The sequence below is a fragment of the Nilaparvata lugens genome, chromosome 11 (genome assembly GCF_014356525.2).
Source record: "Nilaparvata lugens isolate BPH chromosome 11, ASM1435652v1, whole genome shotgun sequence".
Taxonomy (NCBI): domain Eukaryota; kingdom Metazoa; phylum Arthropoda; class Insecta; order Hemiptera; family Delphacidae; genus Nilaparvata; species Nilaparvata lugens.
Genome location: NC_052514.1, coordinates 689,265 through 716,650, shown reverse-complemented (window position 1 = coordinate 716,650; position 27,386 = coordinate 689,265). Strand labels below are relative to the sequence as shown.

Genomic DNA, 27,386 nt, shown 5'->3' with positions numbered 1-27,386 from the left:
TTGTTATCCCACTATAATACTATCTATAAAATCACTTCACTTTTTACTAAGGGCTACTTTTATTTAATATTAATAAAAATCTGGTGTGGTACACTCACACAACTTTCCTTGCTCATTGAGCTGTAAGCCCCATTCTTAAACGAGAATGATCCAGGGGAATAACATAATGACGATTGGCGGCAAAATATTTGAAACTACGATCACACTTGTGTATTTATGAGTATATATAATTGTTTTCAAAGTTCATTTTCTTTGTGTAAATTGTGAAATTCGATGATATTTTCCAAAATTCGTCAAAACAGCTGTTCTACAGATGAAATATCTCGTACATGTGTTCTTTTCATGAACTGCTCTACCTACCTAGCACATGCACGAGAAGGAGGTTACAAAGTCCATTTCTCAATGATGGGGTGGACCCCTCATTAGTTTCCCAGAGAGGAGACCCATGCCAGTTGATAGAGCTGATAAATAACTATACAGGGTATGAATTTGAAAAAAATCGGTCATCATTTTTGAGAAAATCGTGAAAAACATGTTTTTTTAGTAATTATCCGCCATTTTTCTGAAGAATATTACGGAGCTCCTGCAATTTTCCCAGAAATGAGACTTATGTCAGTTGATAGGGCTTATAAATAGCTAGCTATCTATGGTATAAATTTGAAGAAAATTGTTTGAGCTGTTTTCGAGAAAACCGTGAAAAACATTGTTTTTTAGTGATTATTTGGCATTTTTCTCAAAAATATTTCGAAACTCCTGCAATTTTCCCAGAAATGAGACTCATGCCAGTTGATAGGGCTTATGAATAGTATATCCATAGTATAAATTTGAAGAAAATCGTTAGAGCCGTTTTCGAGAAAACCGTAAAAAACATGGTTTCTTAGTAACTATCCGCCATTTTGAATTCAATTCTATTGAATTTCTTATTCTCAAATATTCATGGTATAAGGACCTTAAGTTTGAAATTTCAAGTCAATCGGTTGATTAGGAATGGAGTTATCGTGTTCACAGACATACACAAATACACACACACACACACACACAGACCAACACCAAAAAATCATGTTTTTGGACTCAGGGGACCTTGAAACGTATAGAAAACTTGAAATTAGGGTACCTTAATTTTTTTGGAAAGCAATACTTTCCTTACCTATGGTAATAGGGCAAGGAAAGTAATAAAAAACAATACAATATAAATATCCTCTTTCATTTCAAATATTTCCAACAACTATTATCCACGTTATAATGGCCAGTATTTGGATAGCAATGGTATTGCTATCCTTGTCTATCATTCAACAAAGCGGATAGCGCTATCTCTTTCTCGCTTTGCTCTGTTGCCAGATCGTATTTCAACAATGTAGAGTTATCAATTAATGGACTAAATATTCCATCTCAATTATGAGAATTCATTATGAAATTATTGGAATATTTAATTTCTTGCTTAATAAAATATAATTTATCATTTCAATCGAGAATGAACAGTTAAATAAACCTGTATCAGCCAACGTCTATGGAAGGCATTGACAAGACAGAGGATCGGCAACGTTGCTCTCCTATCTCTCTCCACTGACATTATAACGTGGACCTTACTATAGTTTCGGCAAACAACTGATAAAAAGGTACTTCATATTTTTATATTGTGTTCTTTACTATCTACTCCGCAAGTACAGACAGTTTTTCTGCAATCTTTCTCCACTGCCATTATAACGTGGACCTCCAGCATTTGTGAGGTGGGAAAAAGAGACGCCTCTACCAATTATTATGTACAGAGGTTAAGAGCTATGATAACAAAAGAAAACAGAATAACTAAAACTTTAATGAGTTTCCAACATATTTTACATTTAAACAAAACAAGATTAATTTTATTATAAAAATACTTTCTGTCGATGACAAAGATTGTTCAAAGACAAAAACACTGTTCATTGAACTTTTAATTGAAAAAACTGGTGTGGCGCACTCACACAACTTTCCTTGCCGTTATGAATATTGATTACCTGACACTAGTGTTCACGCGCATCTCAAGTCTACTATTCAAAGAATTGAGCCAGCTGTTGACAGGACAATAACGCTGGAGACATACGAGGTCTGCTATCTCTTCATAGTGAATCATTTGATAGAATCAACAGTTGCCAATAGTTTGCTATTGGATAATCACATTTTCTCGAGTTTCGTGCTTATTTTCAATTTTAGGTGGAAATGCCGCTACTTAACATTAATTGTAGAGATTTTCATGCTCAATCTTTTCCACTTGATTTTTTTTTTATTCAAATTGTATCTGAAGCCTGATATCTAAAATCTAGATTTCCATAGATGGGGTGGAGCTCCTGAAATTTTTACAGATATGTGCCTTGTGGCAGTTGATAGAACTTATCAATGACAATTTTAGGTATGAATTTAAACAAAATCGTTGAAGCCGTTTTTAAGAAAATCGCGAAAAACCCTGTTTTTGACAACATTTTTGCCATTTTAGCCGCCATCTTGAATATTGCATTTGATCGAAATTGTTCGTGTCGGATCCTTATATTGTAAGGACCTTAAGTTTCCAATTACAAGTCATTCCGTTAACTGGGAGATGAGATATCGTGTACACAGACGTACATACACTCTACACACACACACACACACACACACACACACACTCTCTCACACACACACACACACACACACACACACACACAGACCAATACCCAAAAGGGTCCACTTTTTTGGACTCAGGGGACCTTGAAACGTATAGAAATTTAGAAATTAGGGTACCTTAATTTTTTCGGAAAGCAATACTTTCCTTACCTATGGTATAGGGCAAGGAAGGTAAAAACTCTAAAATTCTGATCAATATGGGATAAATATATGATTCACATATATGTCCCATATGACCAGGTGACACATTCTTGCTATTATTGTGTCAGCAAATTAGAATTGATACAATTTGAATTTGTTTTCAGTACCGGAGGAACAGAAAAGATCGGGCAGCGTTGCGGGTGCCAAGGCGCCTGGAGCAGGTGTGCCGTGAGGGGGTAGAGGAGGCTATCAACTTGAGCCGCCTCCCCACGGCAGCCCGTCTTGAAGCCATCGCGGCCCAACTGACACCACTCCCCGTTGATGACGAGGAGTGGTTGCAGGTTGGCCCCGATGGCCAGGCGCCGAGGCCGGAGCCCCGCCCGGGCCCCGAATCCTCTTCAATAAATGAATCTATTTAGTTGCCAAAAATACAAATAATCTGGTGTGGTACACTCACACAACTTTCCTTGATCATTTAGCTGTAACATTTAACGAGAATAACTTCGGAGAATAATATAATGACGATTGACGGCTACATATTTAAAACTACCATCATACTATTGTTTTCAGAGTACATATTATTTTCCCTTTGTGTAAATTGTGAAATTCGATGATTTTATCAAAGTTGTCAAAACAGCTGTTCTACAGATGAAATATCTCTACTATGAAAACTTTATTCTCTTGAATTAACTGCTCTACCTACCTACAGTAACTATATTACCCACAGTATGGCCTTTGGAATTTTTTTCCGCCGCTGCCATGAAGATTCCCAATATTTGAATTTTACAATGGAGCTTAGGCTATAGGCGATTATAAGTAAAACCGCTCGCCTTTACTTATTAAAGCATATTTTTGTGATTATTAACTTCGATATAATTTCTTTAATGATTTTTCTATATTCCCAATATAGTTTTGGAACCTGAAATAGTAAATCGTAGATAAAAGTCAATAAAAGGAATTATGCCTCTCGAATCTTGCAGGAATCATTTCAAGGAGCTAGGCATTATCACCGTTCCCTCTCTTTACATTTATGAGGTGATTATGTACTTCAGGAGAAATAAGGCTTCGGCTAGAAATAGTGATTCCTACAGGTATCAAACCAGAAATAGAGGAGACTTTGCTTCCATGTACCCTAGGACAGCTCTTTTTGAAAAGAAGCCAACATATATGGGTCTTGAATTTTTTAGAAAGCTTCATGTTGATATGAAAAACGTTGAAGATCTCAATTTATTCGGAAAGAAGTTAAAAGAGTTATTGATGGAAGGTGTATTTTATACCACACAGGAATATATGTGTAGGGAGGGGCCCTTTGTGTGTTGATATGTTTATGTGTATGTGTATTTATGTATATGAGTATGTGTCATGTGTATTTCTTCTTATTGAAAGTAATGTTTTCAAGCATTTTTTTTTTGACAATTCTCATACTCTGTTAAGAGTCTCTGGGAAGATATTAAAAACAAAACAAACAAACAAACATAGATAATAGCGAGTGAAAATGAAAGGTAGGTAACGTAACCTAAAAGCTGAATCTCCAAAAAAAATTGAAATATGTCATGATATTCTAATAAATTTTGTTCCATTGACAAAGAATGATGAAGATCTCATATCTATTTGTAGAAATATGATGGAATTCTCATGACAATAGATTCCATACATTCATATATTTTGTTTTATTAGTTGACAGCCAATAAGTCTAACAAAAATATTGTAAACACAATATTGGATATAAACTGTAGAAAAGCCAATTGTTCTAGCCATAGTTCTACATAATGATTTTAATAAACATGTGAGCAATTGAAAAAGAAAACACATAACCCATAACCATTAATATTAATATTTAGTGATATTTCAAATCTTAAGCTCGTGGTAATCCATATTTTATCAATAACTATTGACCAATAATTGAACATGTTATGGATAGGGTACTCAGTACTGGAGAGAATCAATAATAGAAGTCAAGACGTACTACTTAATCAGCACTTAATCACGGTTAAAAATTACATAAAATGTTATATTTAATTGAGCCGCAAAACGTATTTTGAAATTGGATTATTTGAAGTTCGATTCAATAAATTGGATGAGGGAATACAATAAAATTGAAATTTATCTTTCTGCATATTTATCCAGATCACTGGTTCCCGATAAGTTGTCCACGAAAGCTCTAGAAGTGGTCTGCGATGAGTCCGAAGGAAGGAAAATTAATGTTTCAAGCTTTATTAGTGTTTTTAAAATTTTCTTTATTGAAGTCAAATCAATTTCCCATCGAAAATGATATATCAAACTCATCGTGAGTTCAAAATATGTTTACAATCGGTAAAAGAAGTGATAAGCTCCAAATTTCTAATGCTATAAGATGTGACTTGAAAGTTTGTTTGGAATCTTAATGGTGGATTTGTACCATGTGACCGAGCTAACCAATCAGGAGCGTGACAGTCAATGGCCATACTGTGGCTACTATAGTTACTGTATACCTACCTACCTACCTACCTACCTCATGCACGAGAAGGAGGTTACAAAGTCCATTTCTCAAGGATGGGGTGGGACCCCGTGTTAATTTCCGAGGAAGAAATCTGCGTTTACACCAAATTTATTGAAAAAATGTTGATAACTCAATCCTAATAGATTCTATTAGATTGAATATAACTTATCATACACATGATGAACAAATATGTTTGTCAATATCTGTTCATATAATAGAATCTATAAGGATTAAGTTATTAACATTTTGTTGATAACTTTGGTGTCAACCCAGCTTTAGATGTAGAGTTGGGACACAAGTGAGTCAACATAGTGATATATATATCTAAATCATATTATGATATAGCCTATATAATTATACAGCGTGTCCCACCAAGGTTGTAACAGCCGTTGACCATAGATTCTATTCGACATTTCTGACAAAACATTTTCTGTAAACTCTTTTCCCATCGATCTTAGTTGGAATGATGTATTGATCTGAAATTTGGCAAGAATATTTATGCCATTAAGACTCAACTTTCATAAATAAAATAGAAACTTTCCGATGTGAATTTAAAAAATGGCGGCCATTTTAAATTTTTGATTGCAAATTTCACGAAAACCGTTCACTTTACAGAAAATTCACATAAGACAAAAAGTTAGCAAATTCCATCAAGATTTTAATGATACCTCATTTATCAAGATTGGTCGGAGAATAACATAGAAATTAATTATTTTCGTATTGCATGCATGACCACTTTTCTCAATTTAAACATCAATATTACATTTTTAATTCAAATTATATTCAAGATGAAGCTTTGAAACTCGGTATGGCCATCCAGCTGATTTTACAATGTTTTTCAGATGATCTTGTTTGTTCATGATCATGCATGCTGTACAAAAGTAATTAATTTTTCTGTTATTCTCTGACCAATCTTAATAAATGAGGTACCCTTGGAATCTCGATAAAAATTGCTAACTTTTTTGTCTCTTGTAAATTTTCTGTTAAGTGAACGGTTTTCGTGAAATTTGCAATTAACTAGTAAATCTGTGAACAGTAGACCTCACGCAGTATTCTCATCCACAAGTACCTGATTGAAACTATAGACGTTATGGAAATACAGCAATAGACTGGCTTCTCCATACATCTGTGTAATCACTTGTCAGCTGATTTATGATGAATAATTCTATAGTCTGATTTTTACTCTAATATTGGCGTATAAAGGAGGCTCCTTTTTCCTTTTATATTATCCTTGAAATGCAAAATTTCCAATAACCTTGTATATACGTCGACGCGCAATTAAAAAAAGAACATACCTGTCAAATTTCATGGAATTCTATTATCGCGTTTCGCCGTAAATGTGCAACATAAAAACATATAAACATTCAAACATTTAAACATTCAAACATTAAGAGAAATGCCAAACCGTCGACTTGAATCTTAGACCTCAATTCGCTAGGTCAAAAATTTGAAATGGCCGCCATTTTGAAAATTGACATTGAAATTTTCTAATTCATTTCTCAAAGTCGAGTCTATAGCATGAATATTCATGCCAAATTTATGATCAATACATTTTGTTCTTGAGATAAAAATTCCCAAGTGAAAAAAACAAAATGGCAGCCATAAGGATGACACTTGCAATATGACATTTGTAGTGTCCGATCAACCAGGAACAATACCCAAAAATGTTCGACACTACTTCTGAAACACTCTGTATATAAATAATATTCGAATGATTTTACATCTGAGATCATTCACAAAGTAGGCTTACCAAGATGCTTGATAATTTCTAATCAAACAAATTTTGTTGAATTGAATAATGATTCAATTATTGTTTCATGCTTCTGTATGATGGAATAGTGAATCAATAAGGTGTAAGTATATAATGATTATTATAGAAACCACTATAGATATATTATAGAATTGAGATCATTTCTCTTTGGAAAAGTCCTATAGACTCAATTTTATTGAGCCCCATTTCAACTCCATGAAATTCGGACTAACTTACATTCTTTAAATCGCTTTTTGGAATCGAATTAGGAATTCATACACAAAATTTCAAGTAGATAAGTTCAGTAGTTCAGACATGAAGAATAAATAATAAATTCATAGATGTTTACTTTCTAAAAATAACTTGAACCACTACTTTAATTACAATAAATATTATATAATAGCCTAGCTTACAATCACATACAATAGTTAGTTTCAGAAATTTCTTATGATGATATTCATCATTTGTGACTTTCCTATCCCATGTAAGTGTTCAAGCCAATTCTTTCCTCTATTATTATAATAATATTGGGGCACTGAGCTTCGCTCGTTATTTATTTATTGATAAACAGAACACGATTATTCAAAATGATTGAGGAAGGACCAACAGGCACAGCTCAAAATTGTTTCTTCCCCGAATTTTTATTTGTGCACTATAAAGAGTCAAAAAAGTACCTAGGTTATGTTCCATATACACTTGAATATCCAGGTCCAATTTTCAGTCCAAATATTTGAAAACAGAAAAATTTCAATTTTGATTGTTCACAAACCAAATTGTATAACAAAATAACAATTGAATCCAGGTCCAATTTTTAGTACAAACATTTGAAAACAGAAAAGTTCCAATTTGGATTGTTTACAAACCAAATTGAATAACAAAATAACACTCACTAATCACTTAAAACTGTAAAATGACGATTATTAATTTTGAAAATTATTATGATATACTCTTATTTAGAATAATTATGGGCTATACCATGTCATGTCAAAAAATAATAATAGATGGAATTGAATAGAGAATGCATTTATTAAAATGCTAATTAATATATAATTATTGATTAACGAAAATCCTAAATAAATGCTGTAAATCACCCCGAAGACTTCTGCTACTGCAGACATTGACAACAGGGTTAACAGCTAGATGGAAATTCGATGAGAACAATCATCCAAAAATTAGTTGCCAGCCCGGGAATCGAACCCAGTACCTCCCAATTGCCAGTCAGGAGTGCTTACACAAAACTGACAATCTCTGGATAGCAGCGCTCATTTTATACGAAGTCATAGCGGCCAACCAGTTTACAGATGGAAGTAAATAGAGAATGCATTTATCCAAATGCAAATTAATATAAATAAATAAATATATATATTAATATATTGCAAATTAATATTAGGCAACTAATTTTTGGATAGTGGTTCTCATCGAATTTCCATCTAGCTGTTAACCCTGTTGTCAATGTCTGCAGTAGCAGAAGTCTTCGGGGTGATTTACAGCATTTATTAAGGATTTTCGTTAATCAATAATTATTTATATAAATGATAATATTTTGATAAAGTCGATTAGAATTCCCAGATAAATTTCAATGTGTGTTATTTCTCGTAAGATGAGCTGATAGATTGCAAATAGTTGAACAGCTTAGCTTAATTCTTTCTCTCAACCACATCTTCTGTTATCGACAGACAACGAAATTATCATCTGTTATATGAATAATTATCATCCTCATGTCCTTCAGCGAGTTTTCCCAGGGATGAGACCTGATGTAATCAAATTTTTATATAATAAACCTGATATGTTCCAAATTTAGTGAAAATTGTTAGAGCCGTTCCCGAGATCCGTTGAAATTAAATAACCAGATAACCAGATATAGAAATAGAAAAATATAAACAGGTTTATACAGAAATTTCTTGCTTAATATAATAGGATAAGATAATTGAGACAATCAGAAGATATTGAACCAAGGTTTCAATGTGCTTTCTCTCTCACAACCAATAAACTAAATATTTTCTATCTTTTATGGGATGAACAGGAACGGACACCAGCCCCGCCCCGGCCAGAACGCCCGGCCACGAGCCAGTCGGCCCAGAGCCCAGAGCCTCTAGCAGAGGTCGAGCAAATCGTAAGTGAATATCCACTCAACTCACTTTTCAAAATCAAATTCAACTTCTCAATTATCATAGTTTGTAACAACATTTCAGCTTTGCCAAAACAAATATCAATTATGGTAGTCGGAGAGATATTACTCTTAATGAGATGTGATGGAACCGATTTATGGTTGCACAGTTTTTAGCATGGGCAGAGAGAGTGTAGAGTAGAGTAGTGGAGTAGTGTGGACTAGCCCACGTTGGGACACCAAAATTCAAATAACTTCAACAAAAATAAAAAAAATCTTCACTTTTAAATTTGTTTATTGTAATTTCTCATACTTTCATCCTTGACAATTACAACTGCATTAATTGTCAATTGATTTTTAAAGCAAAAACAATTTTTTGGGAGTGTCTCAACCTAGGCTTAAGGTCGGCCCACGATGGGACATCCCTTGCACAGGTTGAAAAATTGAATTGGGAATAAGCAATTAGAAGTGCTAGAAGAAGACGTATTAGAAGTTCAGATCTGGTATAGATGTCATATTTGCTGTTTCAATCAATTATTCTAGTCAATTCCAAATTTTATTTTCTGTCCTAGTAGTGTCAATTTTTTATTGTCTTATCTTATTTCAATAATGTTCAAATTCTATATGTATTATGTTCTTATTCACCTCAGCTTTAGACTAGGCCTAAGGACTATGCTCTGTTTTCATGACTTGGAATTATACATGTATAATTAAATGACAATAAAAACATTTGATTTATTAAAACATATTCGAATCTACTACATTTCATTATAAATATTGATAGTATAAGTGCATTATTTGATTTTTTGAAAATTTGAAAAGTGTGTTTGAATTAGGCTGCTCTTGAAGCTACATTACCGGCTATGATAATATATCATATTTATTTATAATTTATTTCATTGATATGTAGCCTACTTTAAGTTAGTAAAATTAGATTCAGGAGCTATGCTCATCGTTATTATTATGAGCATATTATCATGATTGCAGTGTCCCAAGGTGGGCAGATGGTCATGGCTCTGTTTTAGCCAGAATAACTGGATTGAAAATAAGAGTACAATTATGTTCTATTTATGTCAAAATATTCATAAAATGATACAGAACATATATCATTATTCCATTCATACTAATATTAAATCTGGGATACTGCTTACAAGATTTCAAATAAAAAAAAAATCAGTGTTCAAATTAAATTTATTCAAAACTTAGGATATTGCTTTCATCTGAGATATTAGGAGGGCTTTACAATTCTACCAGAGAACATTACTTTTTTGAAGCATGTAATTTCACTTGATATTGAAAGAAATATTTGTTAAAAAGAAAACAAGGATGAGTTATATGAATGGTATAGATTTTAATGGAAGAAATCTTCATATCAAGCTTGAGGCCATTACCAATGATGCTCCTGCCAGAGCCTTATGAATAATATAAAAGGTCACAATGTGTACTTTGGATGTTTTTCAGATGCACCCTGGAAGGAGAGCATGTGTAAAATAGGATGACATTTCCTGAACCACATTCTCAACTACAAACTAATGCATGTTTCCAATCAAGAACGAATGATGCTCATCATACAGGTGATTCCATTTTTGAAAATGTTGAGGGAATTGACATGATTTGCGACTTTCCCCAAGACTATAATTATGCATTTGGCATGTTCGGGAGTCAGGAGGAAATTAGTTTTGTTGTGGCTGAGAGGAAAATTGCCTGTTCAACTGTCAAGTAGACAAACAGGTGGAATATCAAATGATTTGTTGAACTAGAGAAAATTTATTCCACAAGAATTTGCCAGAACATCTCGTGGACTGAAAGAGATTGATAGGTGGAAGACAACCGAATTCAGGCAGCTTCTACTTTACACTGGACCCTTGGTACTCAACAAGTCATTGCCAAAAAAAATACTAAACTCAATTCTTGGCTCTTAATTATGCTTTCAGAATACTTATCAAACCAAAACTGAGTAATCATGTAGGTGTGGCTGAAGACCTGATAGATTACTTTTAGAAGTATTTTCCTGAAATTTATGGCCCTGAACAATAATTGTCATACAATGTTCATTCAATAATTCATGTTATTGATGATGTTGAAAGACTAGGCACCTTTGACTTATTCAGTGCCTTCAAGTTTGAGAATTTTTTGAAAAATGTGAAAAACATTATTGTAAGGGAGAGTGCCGTTCCTCTACAGCAACTCATCAGAAGAAAGAAGAGCTTTAGAAGTAACTGTCGATGATTTGGGAATTGTTAGGAAGTTCCCATACTTTGAAGAAATTCATAACAATGGCCCATTGATTGAAGGACTGAACAGCCCCCAATACAAGAAATGTAATTTTGTATAAATAAACCCACTAGAATCGAAGAGAATTCCAGCTCATTAATTGATCATGAATTGATCACATTTTTGTACGGTACAGTTCACCGGATAAAGTGAAAATTGGACTTTTTGAAGTGAAAAGTGGAATCTTAACCTCATTCTTTTGAAACTTTTATTTGTAAAAATTCGGGAGAAGACAGTTTTGGGCTATGCCTGTTGTCTTTTCCCAATCATATTATATATTATAATATTATGATTTGTGATTGTAAATGAAATAAATAAAATCAAGTCAGCCTTATTACATACTAGCATTACCGATCATTTCAATACGCCATTGAATATTTCAATCCATATTTCAGTGTGAATGTAAGCAGGGAAAGAGACAACTGTGTCCGATTCATTGATAGGTCTTTTTGTTTTGACTGACAGTAAGTAAGAAAGTAAAATAAGAAAGTTTTTATTGGACAGAGATATCAACAAGTTGATGACTCATTCATGAAACCATTTACATCCAGTACCGTGGGGATATTTAAAGCGATGCCGGAGCTGGCAGGAATAAAAGTTTTTAAAACAAAACCGATATCAAGCAAAGTAATGGAAATCCCTGTGCAAGAAAATTTTCTTCTATCAGAAATTTTGCACCAATGATTTTCCAGGTAACTAAATATTAAATTTTTTTATTAGTAAAAATAATATAAAAATCTTGTAGCACCCGTACAATGTGAAGTTGTGAAACTGTATCACTAATTGGCAGGAGCAGAGGCACACTCACTGTTAGCATTCACGAGAGATCTGTTTACTTAGCTTTTTCTGTTTCTTCCTTTTCTTTTCCTTCTTCTTCATCTTCATATTCTTCTTCTTCTTCTAATAAGAGAAGAAGTTTTATTAAAAAAAAACTTTAAAATAGTTCAACAATATATTTTTTTAATTTTCTTAGTAGTCATCCTTAGGAGTGATCCATGCCAAGCAGTAGCGATGGAGGGTCAATGAACGGTAATGCAACCCTTCAACTTGACTCAATTACAAAAAAAATCTAGTCCTTATTGGTTCATTTGTCAGCTGAGAAACAAATCAATTCTTCGATTTTCCATGTGAGGTATCCTTGAGTGCAGTTGGAGACACAGAAATTATTAAATTTGTTGAAATTTTATTCATGTAATAGGTTCTAGTAATTCAGAGAAGTTTAAAAATCAACCCAAACTATCAGTTTTTGAGGGGAGCTACCATTCAGTCAATATTAGTTTTAAATCTCTCATTTAAAAATTTCAATGGCAGTGAACCTGAATATATGTGGAGACAAAACTTCATGTGAGACTATTAAATATTAATTATTGCACTTTAATTATTCCATCTTGAATTCACCTAGTGTGTATGTATACTACAAAGTGGGTATCTAAATTTGGGAGATAAATAGTACAAGGAGTATCCTTAGTTTTTCTCTCCCAATCAGTGTTTCTTTGTAAAAAACATTAATAAATAAATTTAGTTTCCATATACTCCTGCTATAATCTGTTTATTTTGTTCATCAATTATAAAATAATTGATGAACTTACATTTTCAGATAAATTGGGGAATATGCAACAATCAAATAAACTCCATGTTGGCCAGTGTGGACCGGAAATGGGAGATCCTCCGCCTGGAAAGGAGGGAGATGAGGGGAACAATAGAGGCTATTTTGAAATTGAGTTCAAACACTAATAAAATAGGCTTCACAAATCCATCAATCGAACAAAAAGAGAGGGAAGAGTTCGAAAAAATATTGAAAATCAACAAACTGGATGAGTTCCTTGGTTTGGAGGAGAAGCTGGAAGAGGAGAGCCAAAGGAATTTGTTGGCGAGTCAACCCCCATTTCACACACTACACTTTTTGGACGTCCGGTTTTCTGTTTTCTTTAAAAATCTTAATACAGATTGAATGAAGCTTGGGAAACATTATGATGTGCGCAGAGACTTTCAAGAGAAAGCCATGGTCCACCCAGGACTGTAGCGCTTAGAGAATGTAATTTACTATAATGACATATATAATTATTCGATTCAAACTAATATTAAATCTGGGATACTGCTTACAAGATTTCAAATAAAAAAATCAGTGTTCAAATTAAATTTATTCAAAACTTAAGATATTGCTTTCATCTGAGATATTAGGAGAGCTTTACCAATTCTACCAGAGAAAATTACTTTTTTGAAGCATGTAATTTCACTTGATATTGAAAGAAATATTTGTTAAAAAGAAAACAAGGATGAGTTATATGAATGGTATAGATTTTAATGCAAGAAATCTTCATATCAAGCTTGAGGCCATTACCAATGATGCTCCTGCCAGAGCCTTATGAATAATATAAAAGGTCACAATGTGTACTTTGGATGTTTTTCAGATGCACCCTGGAAGGAGAGCATGTGTAAAATAGGATGACATTTCCTGAAACACATTCTCAACTACAAACTAATGCATGTTTCCAATCAAGAACGAATGAGGCTTATCATACAGCTGATTCCATTTTAGAAAATGTTGAGGGAATTGACATGATTTGCGACTTTCCCCAAGACTATATGCATTTGGCATGTTCGGGAGTCAGGAGGAAATTAGTTTTGTTGTGGCTGAGAGGAAAATTGCCTGCCTGTTCAACTGTCAAGTAGACAAACAGGTGGAACATCAAATGATTTGTTTAACTTGAGAAAATTTATCCCACAAGAATTTGCGAGAAAACCTCTGAGAGGATAATTGCCTGTTCGACTGTCAAGTAGACAAACAGGTGGAATATCAAATGATTTGTTGAACTAGAGAAAATTTATTCCACAAGAATTTGCCAGAACACCTCGTGGACTGAAAGAGATTGATAGGTGGAAGACAACCGAATTCAGGCAGCTTCTACTTTACACTGGACCCTTGGTACTCAACAAGTCATTGCCAAAAAAATACTAAACTCAATTCTTGGCTCTTAATTGTGCTTTCAGAATACTTATCAAACAAAAACTGAGTAATCATGTAGGTGTGGCTGAAGACATGATAGATTACTATTTGAAGTATTTTCCTGAAATTTATGACCCTGAACAATAATTGTCATACACTGTTCATTCAATAATAATTCATGTTATTGATGATGTTGAAAGACTAGGCGCCTTTGACTTATTCAGTGCCTTCAAGTTTGAGAATTTTTTGAAAAATGTGAAAAAACATGTAAGGAAGAGTGGCCTTCCTCTACAGCAACTCATCAGAAGAAAAGAAGAGCTTTAGAAGTAACTGTTGATGATGTTGAAATTGTTAGGAAGTTCCCATACTTTGAAGAAATTCACAACAATGGCCCATTGATTGAAGGACTGAACAGCCCCCAATACAAGAAATGTATCTTTGTGTAAATAAATCCACTGGAATTGAAGAGAATTCCAGCTCATGCATTGATCACATTTTTGTACGGTACAGTTCACCGGATGAAACCAAGTCTTCAAATGAAGTCATTTTATGGCTTCAAAATTTTATAAAATAACTTAATCAATTCAATGTGCAGTGTAATAAGTGTAATATTTTACTAACGTTTGGTGTTTTAATTCTTCTAAATTTAAAATTTGCATCTCGTATTTATTTTTGGACGAAAATTGAGCTTGAACTATTTACAGTAGAAACATAACCTATTCTTATGGACATGTAACATTATCAAAATTTGGGAATGGAATAGTTTTGGGTCAAGCCTGTTGTTCCTACCCAATCATATTATTTTATATGATTTGTAATATTGTATCCACAAATAAAGTCAGCTGTATTACATACTAGCATTACCAATCATTTCAATATGCCATTGAATATTTCAATCCATATTTCAGTGTGAATGTAAGCGGGGAAAGAGACAACTGTGTCCGATTCATTGATAGGTCTTTTTGTTTGGACTGACAGTAGAAATAAGAAAGTTTTTATTGGACAGAGATATCGACAAGTTGTATGACTTCTTCATGGAACCATTTACATCGAGTACCGTGGGGATATTTAAAGCGATGCCCCGGAGCTGGCAGGAATAGAAGTTTTTAAAACAAAACCGATATCAAGCAAAGTAATGGAAATCCCTGTGCAAGAAAATTTCTTCTATCAGAAATTTTGCACCAATGATTTTCCAGGTAATTAAATATCAAATTTTGTTATCAGTAAAAATAATATAAAAATCTTGTAGCACCCGTACAATGTGAAGTTGTGAAACTGTATCACTAATTGGCAGGAGCAGAGGCACACTCACTGTTAGCATTCACGAGAGATCTGTTTACTTAGCTTTTTCTGTTTCTTCCTCTTCTTCTCCTTCTTCTTCATCTTCATCTTCTTCTAATAAGAGAAGAAGTTTTATTAAAAAAAAAAACTTTAAAATAGTTCAAATATAAAATATTTTTATAAAATATTATATTATATTATTGTTATTATTATATTATATTATTTTTAAATATAAAATACTTTTTTTTAAATTTTCTTAGTAGTCATCCTTAGGAGTGATCCATGCCAAGCAGTAGCGATGGAGGGTCCATGAACGGAAATGCAACCCATGAACTTGACTCAATTACAAAAAAATCTAGTCCTTATTGGTTCATTTGTCAGCTGAGAAACAAATCAATTCTTCGATTTTCCATGTGAGGTATCCTTGAGTGCAGTTGAAGACACAGAAATTATGGAATTTGTTGAAATTTGATTCATGTAATAGGTTCTAGTAATTCAGAGAAGTTTAAAAATCAACCCAAACTATCAGATTTTTGAGGGAAGCTACCAATCAATCAATATTAGTTTTAAATCTCTCATTTAAAAATTTTAATGCCAGTGAACCTGAACATATGTGGAGACAGAACTTCATGTGAGACTATTAAATATAATTAATTGCACTTTAATTATTCCATCTTGAATTCACCTAGTGTGTTTGTATACTACAAAGTGGGTATCTAAATTTGGGAGATAAATAGTACAAGGAGTATCCTTAGTTTTTCTCTCCCAATCAGTGCTTCTTTGTAAAAAACATTAATAAATAAATTTTAGTTTCCATATACACCTGCTATAATCTGTTTATTTTGTTCATCAATATTATAAAATAAGTAATTTCCCAACTTTCATTTGCAGATAAATTAGAGAATATGCAACAATCAATAAAACTCCATGTTGGCCAGTGTGGACCGGAAATGGGAGATCCTCCGACTGGAAAGGAGGGAGATGAGGGGAGCAATAGAGCCTATTTTGAAATTGAGTTCAAACACTAATAAAATAGGCTTCTCAAATCCATCAATCTAACAAAAAGAGAGGGAAGAGTTCGGTAAAATATTGAAAATCAACACCCTGAATGAGTTCCTTGGTTTGGAGGAGAAGCTGAAATAGGAGAGCCAAAGGAATTTGTTGGTGAGTCAACCCCGTTTCACATACTACACTTTTTGGACGTCCGGTTTTCTGTTTTCTTCGAAAATCTTAATACAGATTGAATGAAGCTTGGAAAACATTATGAAGTGCGCAGAGACACATCATGTGCTTGGCAAGTTCTGTTCATTCTAGTAAAATATATAAAGATAACAGAAAACTTCACGTCCAAAAACGAGGTTATCTTTGAAAATCTCTTTATTTTAAGGCATATTATTTCGAGCTTCATCAATAATCTTACACAAATTTGAGGTTCGAATAATGAACAATGAAAGTAGAATATAAAAATATTCATTTTTTTTCATTTTTCAATTTGTTAATCATTTTCCTTGCCAGGGTTTTCCAAAGCTCCAATTCCTGACACTCAGTGTGAATGCTTGTATATATTATCATCAATTTTACTTTTTCTTGTTCTTTTATTCAGTTGAGTTTCCCATACTGCTTGCTCATCCTTTATTTAGGACACTCTTTGAGTCCGGTCCATAAGGGTCATGTCTGGGGTATTCCATCCGAAAGATGGTAACTATGCCTGGCCAGGATGAAGTCAGGGGAAACCCTGATGGAGGTCCGCAGGGATTCTGACATGCAAATCGATCGTCTGAGCTGCATAGACTAATTGAAAGACTAATTGAACCATCTAGTAGCTGGTTCCCTCTGAAGTTTTTTCCCTCAGGATAGCTGGCACTCAAGACTCTGAGTATCATGCGGTAGAGGGAATGATTAGAGGCCTTGGGGCCGTAACGACCTCAACCTATTCTCAAACTTTGAATGTGTGAGATCTTACGAGCAGGCCGAAGAGCTAGAATTGTGTTCTGCACAACTTCTAATGGATCTGAGTGCCAAGTGGGCCAATTTTGTTAAGCAGAATTGGCGCTGTGGGATGAACCAAACGCCCGGTTAAATAAATTTAGTTTCCATATACACCGGCTATAATCTGTTTATTTTGTTCATCAATATTATAAAATAAGTAATTTCTCAACTTTCATTTGCAGATAGATTAGAGAATATGCAACAATCGATAAACTCCATGTTGGCCAGTGTGGACTGGAAATGGGAGATCCTCCGCCTGGAAAGGAGGGAGATGAGGGGAGCAATAGAGGCTATTTTGAAATTGAGTTCAAACACTAATAAAATAGGCTTCACAAATCCATCAATCGAACAAAAAGAGAGGGAAGAGTTCGGTAAAATAATGAAAATCAACACCCTGAATAAGTTCCTTGGTTTGGAGAAGCTGAAATAGGAGAGCTAAAGGAATTTGTTGGTGGGAAACCATGAAAGGCGTTGGTTACTCAAGACAGCAGGACGGTGCTTCTTCAAATAGATCGTTGCTTTAATTAGATATAATGGCGAAATGATATCCTTATTCATGATATAAAAAATGAAGATTTAATTTATGCTCACATGCATGAGTACAGTAGGTGAGGCAAAAGGAAGATTCCTTGTGCACCAGTGTGAGTCGTAAATCACCTTAATCGGGGATGTAATATATATAAACTTGAATTTAGCGTATTAAGTGTTCAAAAATCTAATTTATAATATCAAATTGATTATTATAAAAAAGTTAACGATTGGAAATAATTCAACTTGATCATATTCATGGTGTTTTCTACAATTATTGCATGTTTATCCGACTTTCCGGCTGGTGATTGTGTGATCATGTGTGCTCAATTATTTTGTACTTACAATGTAAAGGAGAATAGAAGCATTTTGATATTCTATTTTTGTAGGACAGACGAGAGAGCCCATGGTGCAATGGCCTACAACATATAAAGATCATAGACAGTCGATACGCCATTGGTCAGGCCATCAGCAGTATTCCAATTTCCTGATTTGAATCTTCAAGATTCAATGATCAAGATACAATGAATTTCCTGATTCAAATCTTCAAGATTCAATGAATATCTTTACTTTTTTGAATCAGAAACTTGATCTCTTCTCATGTGATTCTGAATAAATTTGAAATTTGAATGCTAAGCAGGGTTCACGCACACTATTGTGGAATGGATGGCCAACGGCCGATCAAACTGACTTGAGGTGTCAGTGAAAAGGTTGATAGTTGAACCTCACTTGTGTGATGTGAGGTATTATAAATGTATCATTGCTAATCTATTTTTCATTATCCATTTCAGACAAGAACTAGTTGAGCACTACAATCTCAAACTGTTCAATGTGAGTGAAATATAAAGAAGAGTTTTTACAAGTTCATAATAATTTTATTCACTCCCAAATTAGCAAATTACCACCCAGTATTAATGAATTCTTATGAATATTATGGGTGATGTGGGGTATAATAAATGTAAATCTTATGTGTAATGCAAATCTATTTTTCATCATCAATTTCAGAAGTTGAGCTCTACAATCTCGTGGTCATAATTGACCTGACCTCGCGAGATGATGGAAATATTATCTATGTAAAAGTATCAAGTTGTCAGTTAAGTGGAACCAATTTCAATTTTATTTTCACAGGAACACAAGTGCCTACAATAGTACATTTCGCACCTAGGGCCGAAAATGAGACTTTTCCGGCTCGAAATCGGTTTTCAAGTCCGAGGCCGTGGGCCGAGGACTAGAAAAGATTGAGAGCCGGAAAAACATTTTTGCCCATGGTACAACTGCTATTTCTCGCCACACAGAAAAGTAAACAATATATATATATATATATATATATATATATATATATAAGAATAATTGTTTCTTAAGCACTTCCGAAAGCAAAAGTGAAAGGTCATAGCTCTAGCAAATCTGAGGTAATCTGAATTTATCAGGAAATTGTCCAAGTATTTTTATTTTTTATTCGGATTTGTCTAAATAACCTAAAAGATTATGTTCATTATGTGGGACGTTGAGTTTATACTTTTTTATTCTTTCAAATGACAATAAGATGATATTATTATAAATGTTTCAAGTATTATTGAATAATAAACACAAATAATGAAAAGTTTTTTGATCAGCTGTTTTAGCACTCTTAAAATTTGGCCAATCTGAATGTCAATGTCAACAATGCTTGTTGTCGACTTCGGAAGTTTAGGTTAGAAGTTCTATCCTACTCTGAAAATCGAATATGAATTGTTTATTATATATATCTTATCTGCATTTCATTCATCCAAATAAAATGATAGTATATTATTTATTATTGCAGAATACTTTATTCAATTCCAGAAGCATAAACTGATTCTGTTTCATAAACTATTTGTGAAAACGTTCAGCACCATGGATATTGCCAAGGAGTTCTAAAATTATCCACCAGGTTTCGTGATAAATTCAGTACTATGAGGTTTGAGGTTAGTTTCTATTATACTATGAAAATTGAATTTAAATAGTGTACAAATCTTATTTGTATTTCATTCATCCAAGTAAAATGATAGTATCTTATTGCAAAATACTTTATTCAATTCTAGAAGCATAAACTGATTCCGTTTCATAAACTATTTTGTAAACACGGTCACATCAAATCAGAATCAGCTGACTTCAAGGTTATTTTAAAGCCCTAGATCCGTAAAAATTTTACCGGCCTGGTCAGAAAACAATCATTTTCGGCCTCCATATGATGCACGAAAACCAGCTCATTACATCCAAGTGGGGCGAAAAATATTAAAAATGTTACCGGATTTCCAGGAGGTCGAGGAGGTGGACATCGGCTTCACATACAGGCTCGATGATGACCCTACTCTACTGATGACGCATGTGAGGGTGAGTCATTGCACCCTAACTCGGCAGTGTCTTGAGCTATGGAGTTCTATGACTGCTCAAAGTAATAACAGTGAGGAGCAGAACGATGACGACGATGACGACAATGACGAGCAAGTGAGATCAACTTAATGTTTTAGCTCAACAAGTAATAAAAAATAATGCTTTTAGTTGGAGGCGTGGAACGTAATTTGTAATAAAGTGAACTAGAATTTATGAGTCTTTCATTGGAGAATGTGCTAACTTGGAGAGAGTCTTTCAAAAGCATATTGTCTGTTTTGAGAAGTTTCATAGAAATAAAATTTATTTGTGATGCACGAGCGGGACAGTTGCATGCATGGTACAAGACTCTCGACTTTGTAAAAGTATCGTGTTGTCAGTTAAGTGAAACCAATTTCAATTTTTTTACGCAGGAACACAAGAGGCTACAAAATATTAAAAAATTTAACGGATTTCCAGGAGGTCGAGGAGGTGGACATCGGCTTCACATACAGGCTCGATGATGATGAGCAAGTGAGATCAACTTTATGTTTTAGCTCAACAAGCAATAAAAAATAATGCTTTTAGTTCAAGGAGTGGAAAGTCATTTGTGATTCAGTTCAGGTAACTCAGGCCTGCCCGAGGAGACTAACCTGCTTTTTAAACGGGCTCCTCCAGCGATACCTTCTCAGTAGAATCAGTTTTAGTGCAAGAAAAGATCCCGTTTCACACCTTCAGCTCTGAGCGCGATTCTGATCTCTCTGTTCTCAAAGGCCTTCACTGGTCACATAACCTAGCCGACCTGCCCGAATCTTTAAAAAATTTGATTTCTTCTCAAAAAGCAAAATGTTTCAAACAATTGAAATGTTTGTAAACAAAGTATTGAAAATGTTACCGGATTTCTAGGAGGTCGAGGAGGTTGACATCGACCTTATTCACCTAACTCTCGCCTACCCTGACTGTGACTGTGGGTGGAACAGGGTGAGTGACTCACCCTAATTGGCAGTGCTTTAGGCTGGTTTGCCTTATGACTCCTCATAGCATTAACAGAAATGAAATTTTTGGGTTGCTCCTAGATAATAGACCTTAGGTGAATTTGCCATTTTTTTTATCAGATATAATATAAGTTTTATAATATGAAAGAGTTGTAAAATGTATCACTGAATAGTTGCTGAATAGTTGAATAGTTTGTAATATATTTGTATTTATAAATATTTATCTATTTTTCATATGTATACATTTGTTCATTTGACAATTTATTTATTTAATTTTATTTTTTTTCGCCTACCCAAGGAGACTACCCTGCTATATAAGCGGGCTCCTCCAGTGAAGCCTTGCCAATCTTCCAATACTAGCAATAACAGTGCACCCACACGATTCTTTCCACCACTAGTTTTCCATGTTCCTTGAAACTGGTCTGTTTTAGCTTCACAGATGAAGCAGAATCTGAAATTAGAAATAGCTATTACATTGAAAGGTAATAACTATTCTCGGAAAACGTCCACTGAGGAGGGGCAGGGTGGCCTACTGGGCTTCCTAAGTTCTGAAAGATTCATCCAATGATATTCAAAATCATAAATTTTACACTGCAAGACAGTCATACTAGATTATACTGCAGGTGAATTATACCTCACTTAAATCATTGAAACGAAAAATAATGATACCTGATAATTTACAATTCAAGATTATTGTTTTTACTCGAACAATCTGGTTTCCCAACATATTGTTGAAAATATGTTATTGAGTGATCCGGCTGGTTCAGGTCTGGAGTCAGAGTTTTCAGGTCGCACCTCATCGACTCTAGGGCCTCTGACATGACCCAAAGACTGCTTTCAGGGAGACGGGACCGACGGCTTTACATGTCACGAAACATGGGAGTGGCCCAAGAAAGATACCTTGGCCGTGTGAGATTCGAACCCGAACTCTGGTTCCCATTCTACAATCACTCAACTGCAACCACTCCAGTATATTTTAAAATCATAAATTTTACACTGCAAGACAGTCATACTAGATTATACTGCAGGTGAATGATACCTCACTTTAAATCTTTGAAACGAAAAATAATGATACCTGATAATTTACAATTCAAGATTATTGTTTTTATTCGAACAATCTGGTTTCCCAAAGGTGGTGTCAGATTCCACAGTATATGAGAGCCAACAGGGATAGAGAGGTGGTTCCCGCTGGTATTCTTACACCTCTCAAGGGTTTGTCTAGTGTCTCCAAGATAGCACAGTCGCTATCATCAGTCTCGTTCGTGCCTGCCTCAAGGATGGAAGTCCCAGATGACAAGGATGCTCTCCTTGAAGGCGGCGAGGGAAGCTTCACTATTTCCCCATCAGAGGAAGTGATGGAGGTCCAACCACCACCGGCTGAGTCCTCGCCGATCAAGCAAACTCTTCTGTGTGTCTAAGAGAGTGGTACACTTTTGAAAGGGAAGTTGAAAGAGATCAATGACACCATTTCTAGGTGGTTTTTTTTTTTTTTTTTTTTTTTTTTTTTTTTTTTTTTTTTTTTTTTTTGATTATGTCCTAAAGACTCCAGTCATGGAGTATAAGACAAGTCATGTTATTACATAATAATTCTAACACTTAGTAGTTCAACCTAGTTTAGGTTTGAAAGGAATTCTTGTACACTATAAAAAGCTCTATCAACTAAATATTTTTTCATTTGTTTTTTGAAAATCTTCAAATCATTATTACTTTTCAAGATTTGAGGTAGCTTGTTATAAAATTTCCTACCAATATAATCTGGTTTTGTTCAAATAACCTACTATTGTGACCCATTATATGTTAATCTGCTCTGTTTCGCGTATTATACTCATGAACATCTGAATTCTGGATCACACCACTCGTTTTCACATGCATTACAACTTCATATACATACAAAGATGGCACAGTTAATAGACCAAGCTTTTTAAATAAAGGCCTACAAGAGTCTAACCTATTCACTTTCTCTATACATCTGAGTGCCTTCTTTTGAATCTTAAACACTCCGTCCATATTTTGTTGAGATGAATTACCCCATACTAAAATAGCATACCTAATATGAGATAGTAGTAGGAAAGGTGGTGGACACCACCCTTGTCCACGAGAGGGACCTGGTTACCAGACTGTTCCTATTCCCGTCACTCCACGCCCAATCCTGTTGGACAGAGTGAAAGCACGGCCCCTCTTACCTAAAAGAGGAAATCGTCTCAAGAGGGCATTCACTACCCTGTTTCAACCCCCGACACGAGCCAGGAAGGTTCACCACACAAAGCGTTCTGTCCCCTATTGCGGCCCACCCCAGACGCCGACTTGAGGTAAACAAAGTACTCCTTGCCACATCTGACACACTTCCAACCCCCGTGACTCTCAGTGTACTTCGGAGACAGTGTTGCAGGTATCTGTGCCTTCAAATCAGGATTTGAGTTGCGTTTTGTGAGTATTGTGCTGCAGTTGAACATCTGGGGACAAATTGGGACAAATCTTGGGGATTCTTGATAGTAAATATTCTTGCAGATAACAAAACACATTGTACGAGTAAATATTATGCACGTAGACCCATTCAATTTTATATTTGAATTTAAAATGTTCATTCTGGAGCTCCACAGAACTTGTTTTTTTCTCTACTGTTTCAGAAAACTTCGAAAGGTGTATGATTGATGTCGTACGACTATCGAAAGGTAGATGTACTCTAACAGAGTCTGAAAAGGAGAACAGGGGGAAAAGTTTCCACGACAAAAAAAAAGGAAAAAAATCAGTCAGACTCACAATGAGAACACATTGAGAACGAGTCCTTGAGCTCTGGAAGTGAAGATGAGGAAAAAGTTACGATAAAAAAGAAGCAGATTGGCATTGGGTCTAGTAGTCAAGCAGTCAACTCTGGTTCACATTCTACAATCACTCGACTGCGGCCACTCCAGTATATTTTTTGAACCGACAGCTATGACAATTCAGTTCATTAATCATCAATAAATACCAATTATAGTGAATTTTTCTGAACACAGAGACACCAGTTTCAGAGATAACGAATCACGCTTTCAGTGTTGTCAAAACAACTCTAACAGATATTTTGACAACTTTTTTTTGTTCTTATACGAGTGCTTTGACCTGGTATGGCAGCAATGCTAAGGGTTAAGGTAGGCATCGGACGATTAGATTTGATGCATTGTTTCGAATTGGAGTGCGCATACCTATACGATGCGGATTGTAAACAATGCATCAAATTTAATCGTCCGATGAGGAGGTTTAACACACTAACCTACCTTAACACACCAATCTGGCCAGATCTTCAGCAATGAAATTTACTACTGTATAATAAAGGAGGCCACAGGATAAATTTCTATTAAAATTGTGTGAGTTTTATTGATCCGTTTTTAGCGAAATAAAAGTATCTGAAGCTAATTGATTCAAGTGATCTCACAGCACTCACATCTGGCCACTTCTTGATTAGTTCATCCCTGGTTGCTGTTCCCGAGGAAAGTCACCATACCACACTCAATCGCCTCAACCATTGGAAGCTGAATGAGGCCTTCCACCAACGCTTATGGAAACGCTGGCAGCTGGAATACCTCCACACCCTACATCAACATGTGAAATGGACTAAAGCCACAACCAACCTGCAGATTGGTGATCTAGTTCTGATTCATCAGCCTACACCACCTCTCACTTGGCCGCTGGCAAGAATTGTTGATGTGTCTCCTGGGAAAGATGGTGCTGTGAGGGTGGTTCACCTGAGGACACAGCATGGAAGATTAACTAGGCCTGCTCATAAGGTCTTCCCTCTACCAATATCTCATTAATTATCTAGCCAAGCTAGGCATATATTTTATTTGTTAATTTACAATTTGTAATATCACAAGGTGTGATAATTGTTTACTATTGTTTGTTAATTGAATCCTAGGAGGATTCAAGGCCCCCGGTATGTTGAGTAATATCTTACTGAATTAATAGCTCACTACTTATTTTGTATTAGTTTCATATTTTAGCGCCACACGCCCGCCAACAATGTAATTCTTAATAGTAATTGAGTCATCGTAATCTTCTCATAGTACGCCTGCGCGGTGCTATCTCTCCCGGGGCTCCAGCCGCATACCTCTGCCCGGGGTAAGCTGGACCTGGTAACAGTCGCTTGCTTGCCTCTGATAGATGGACTCGTGTCACACCCTACCTCTTGTAATGCTTCGTTCAAATCTCTCCCCCAAAGTCGCTACACAGTATTTTATTATTTGTTAAAAAACCTCATTTAGTTAAACCTCGTTATTTTTCGTTTACACGTCAAGACAAGTGATACCAGTGAAAGTGTCTAGTGCTCGTGAACTATGCGTCTTCTTTCCATGGCCAGGGACGCGAATAAATCAGGAAACTCATCAAAAACCATCAACCTCCAGCAATGACTCAAGGTACTGTGAACTATGATTATTATTCTATGCTTAATTTTCAATATTCCTTTGTTTTATCATATCTCTCATTGCTTGAACTGATGTCAAGCTGGTCAATCGGAAATTTAATTCATAGTTTTACTATTCAAATCATTATACTGTGCTCTAGAAACATTATTCTTTTTTCGTCCTCAAACCCAACAACAAAAGGTAACATTTCGTATTTGTGTTATATCTTATGTATGACCACCTCCACATTCAAAGAGATCAACTAACTTTCAAAATGGTGGATCCTAGACAGTGGATCACAAGGTTACGGAAAAGTACCCAGTAGCCTAGGCTATTTTGAATTTGAGATCCCCAATCATACCTACAATGAAGTGAATATTGTTTGAGAAATATTGAGCCATGCATTTTCATACTTTTCACCAACTCTAAATATTCAAATTTATTCTAAGGATTAAAAATCTCTCTTCGAAAATAGTACGGTACCTAATGATTGTATATGTGCAATTTCGTTGTTGCAGGAAGTATGAATTTAATGAAGAATTACTTCACGGAACAGTTTGAGACGATTAAGAGCCAAATAGCTGAAATTAATGATCAACAGATAAAAAGTGAGCAGCCTTCATCGGCAGTGGATACCATGCCACCAATGTCCCATGAAGAGAGAATGACAAATTGGTAGCCGCTTGGTTTCCACTATCAAATTTGAAACAATTTGAGGACTTGGAAATGCGCCTGAAAGATGCAGATTTCCGGGAGAAAAATGTGAGTTTTCAACCATAGAAACAAATTAACATGTCATCTATATTTATAATGGTAGTTTGTATAATGATAGCCTTTAAAGCACGAGTGAGATGTGAGTTAGAGCTCTAAATATCTCACAAATGCTTTGAAGGCCTAATACAACCGTAGACAGGCCTTCTTGAGCCAACTCCTCTGAAATTCATGAGTAGTAAAATAGCTTCCCGGTGGTTTGGAGCCCACCTGAAACTGTAGGTCCATTCATATGTAATTATCATCCTCATGGCCCGCGTACAAGCCTAGATGTGGGCATCACATTTAAGGTAGCATATTTCTACGGACACACAAGCCTACAAAATTTGAGAATTTGTGTGTATTTATGGCTTCAAAATTTTATAAAATAACTTAATCAATTCAATGTGCAGTGTAATAAGTGTAATATTATACTTTCGTTTAGTGTTTTAATTCTTCTAAATTTAAAATTTGCATCTCGTATTTATTTTTGGACGAAAATTGAGCTTGAACTATTTACAGTGAAAACATAACCTATGTTTATGGACATGTAACATTATCAAAATTTGGGAATGGAATAGTTTTGGGCCAAGCCTGTTGTTCCTACCCAATCATATTATTCTATATGATTTATAATATTGTATCCACAAATAAATAAATAAATAAATCACCCTCAGAAAAAAAAACTGAGTATGGCCTATTTTTTTCAAGGTACTTTACTGGCTATGGAGTTCGATCCAGCTTGAAACAGTTCAATTGCTTAGACTGCAAGAAATCCTTGGTGAAGCCATCATCATCAACATC

At 34.8% G+C, this 27,386-nt stretch overlaps 1 protein-coding gene across 4 annotated transcripts in view; it reads left to right on the top strand.

The window, feature by feature from the left end:
* Positions 1-13,919, top strand: part of LOC120353509 (tetra-peptide repeat homeobox protein 1-like) — a 22,565-nt gene extending 8,646 nt beyond the window's left edge. Inside the window, exons 4-5 of one of the 4 annotated variants that reach the window (XM_039437366.1) lie at positions 9,028-9,117; positions 13,797-13,919. In XM_039437366.1, coding sequence (XP_039293300.1) covers positions 9,028-9,117; positions 13,797-13,829 — 123 coding nt within the window. In that variant the 3' untranslated portion in view covers positions 13,830-13,919. Of the gene's footprint in view, positions 1-3,217; positions 3,362-9,027; positions 9,696-10,572; positions 10,637-13,796 lie in introns of those variants that run through there. The other 3 variants (XM_039437365.1, XM_039437364.1, XM_039437367.1) reach the window with 3 other exon arrangements.
* Positions 13,920-27,386: the final 13,467 nt, after the last annotated feature.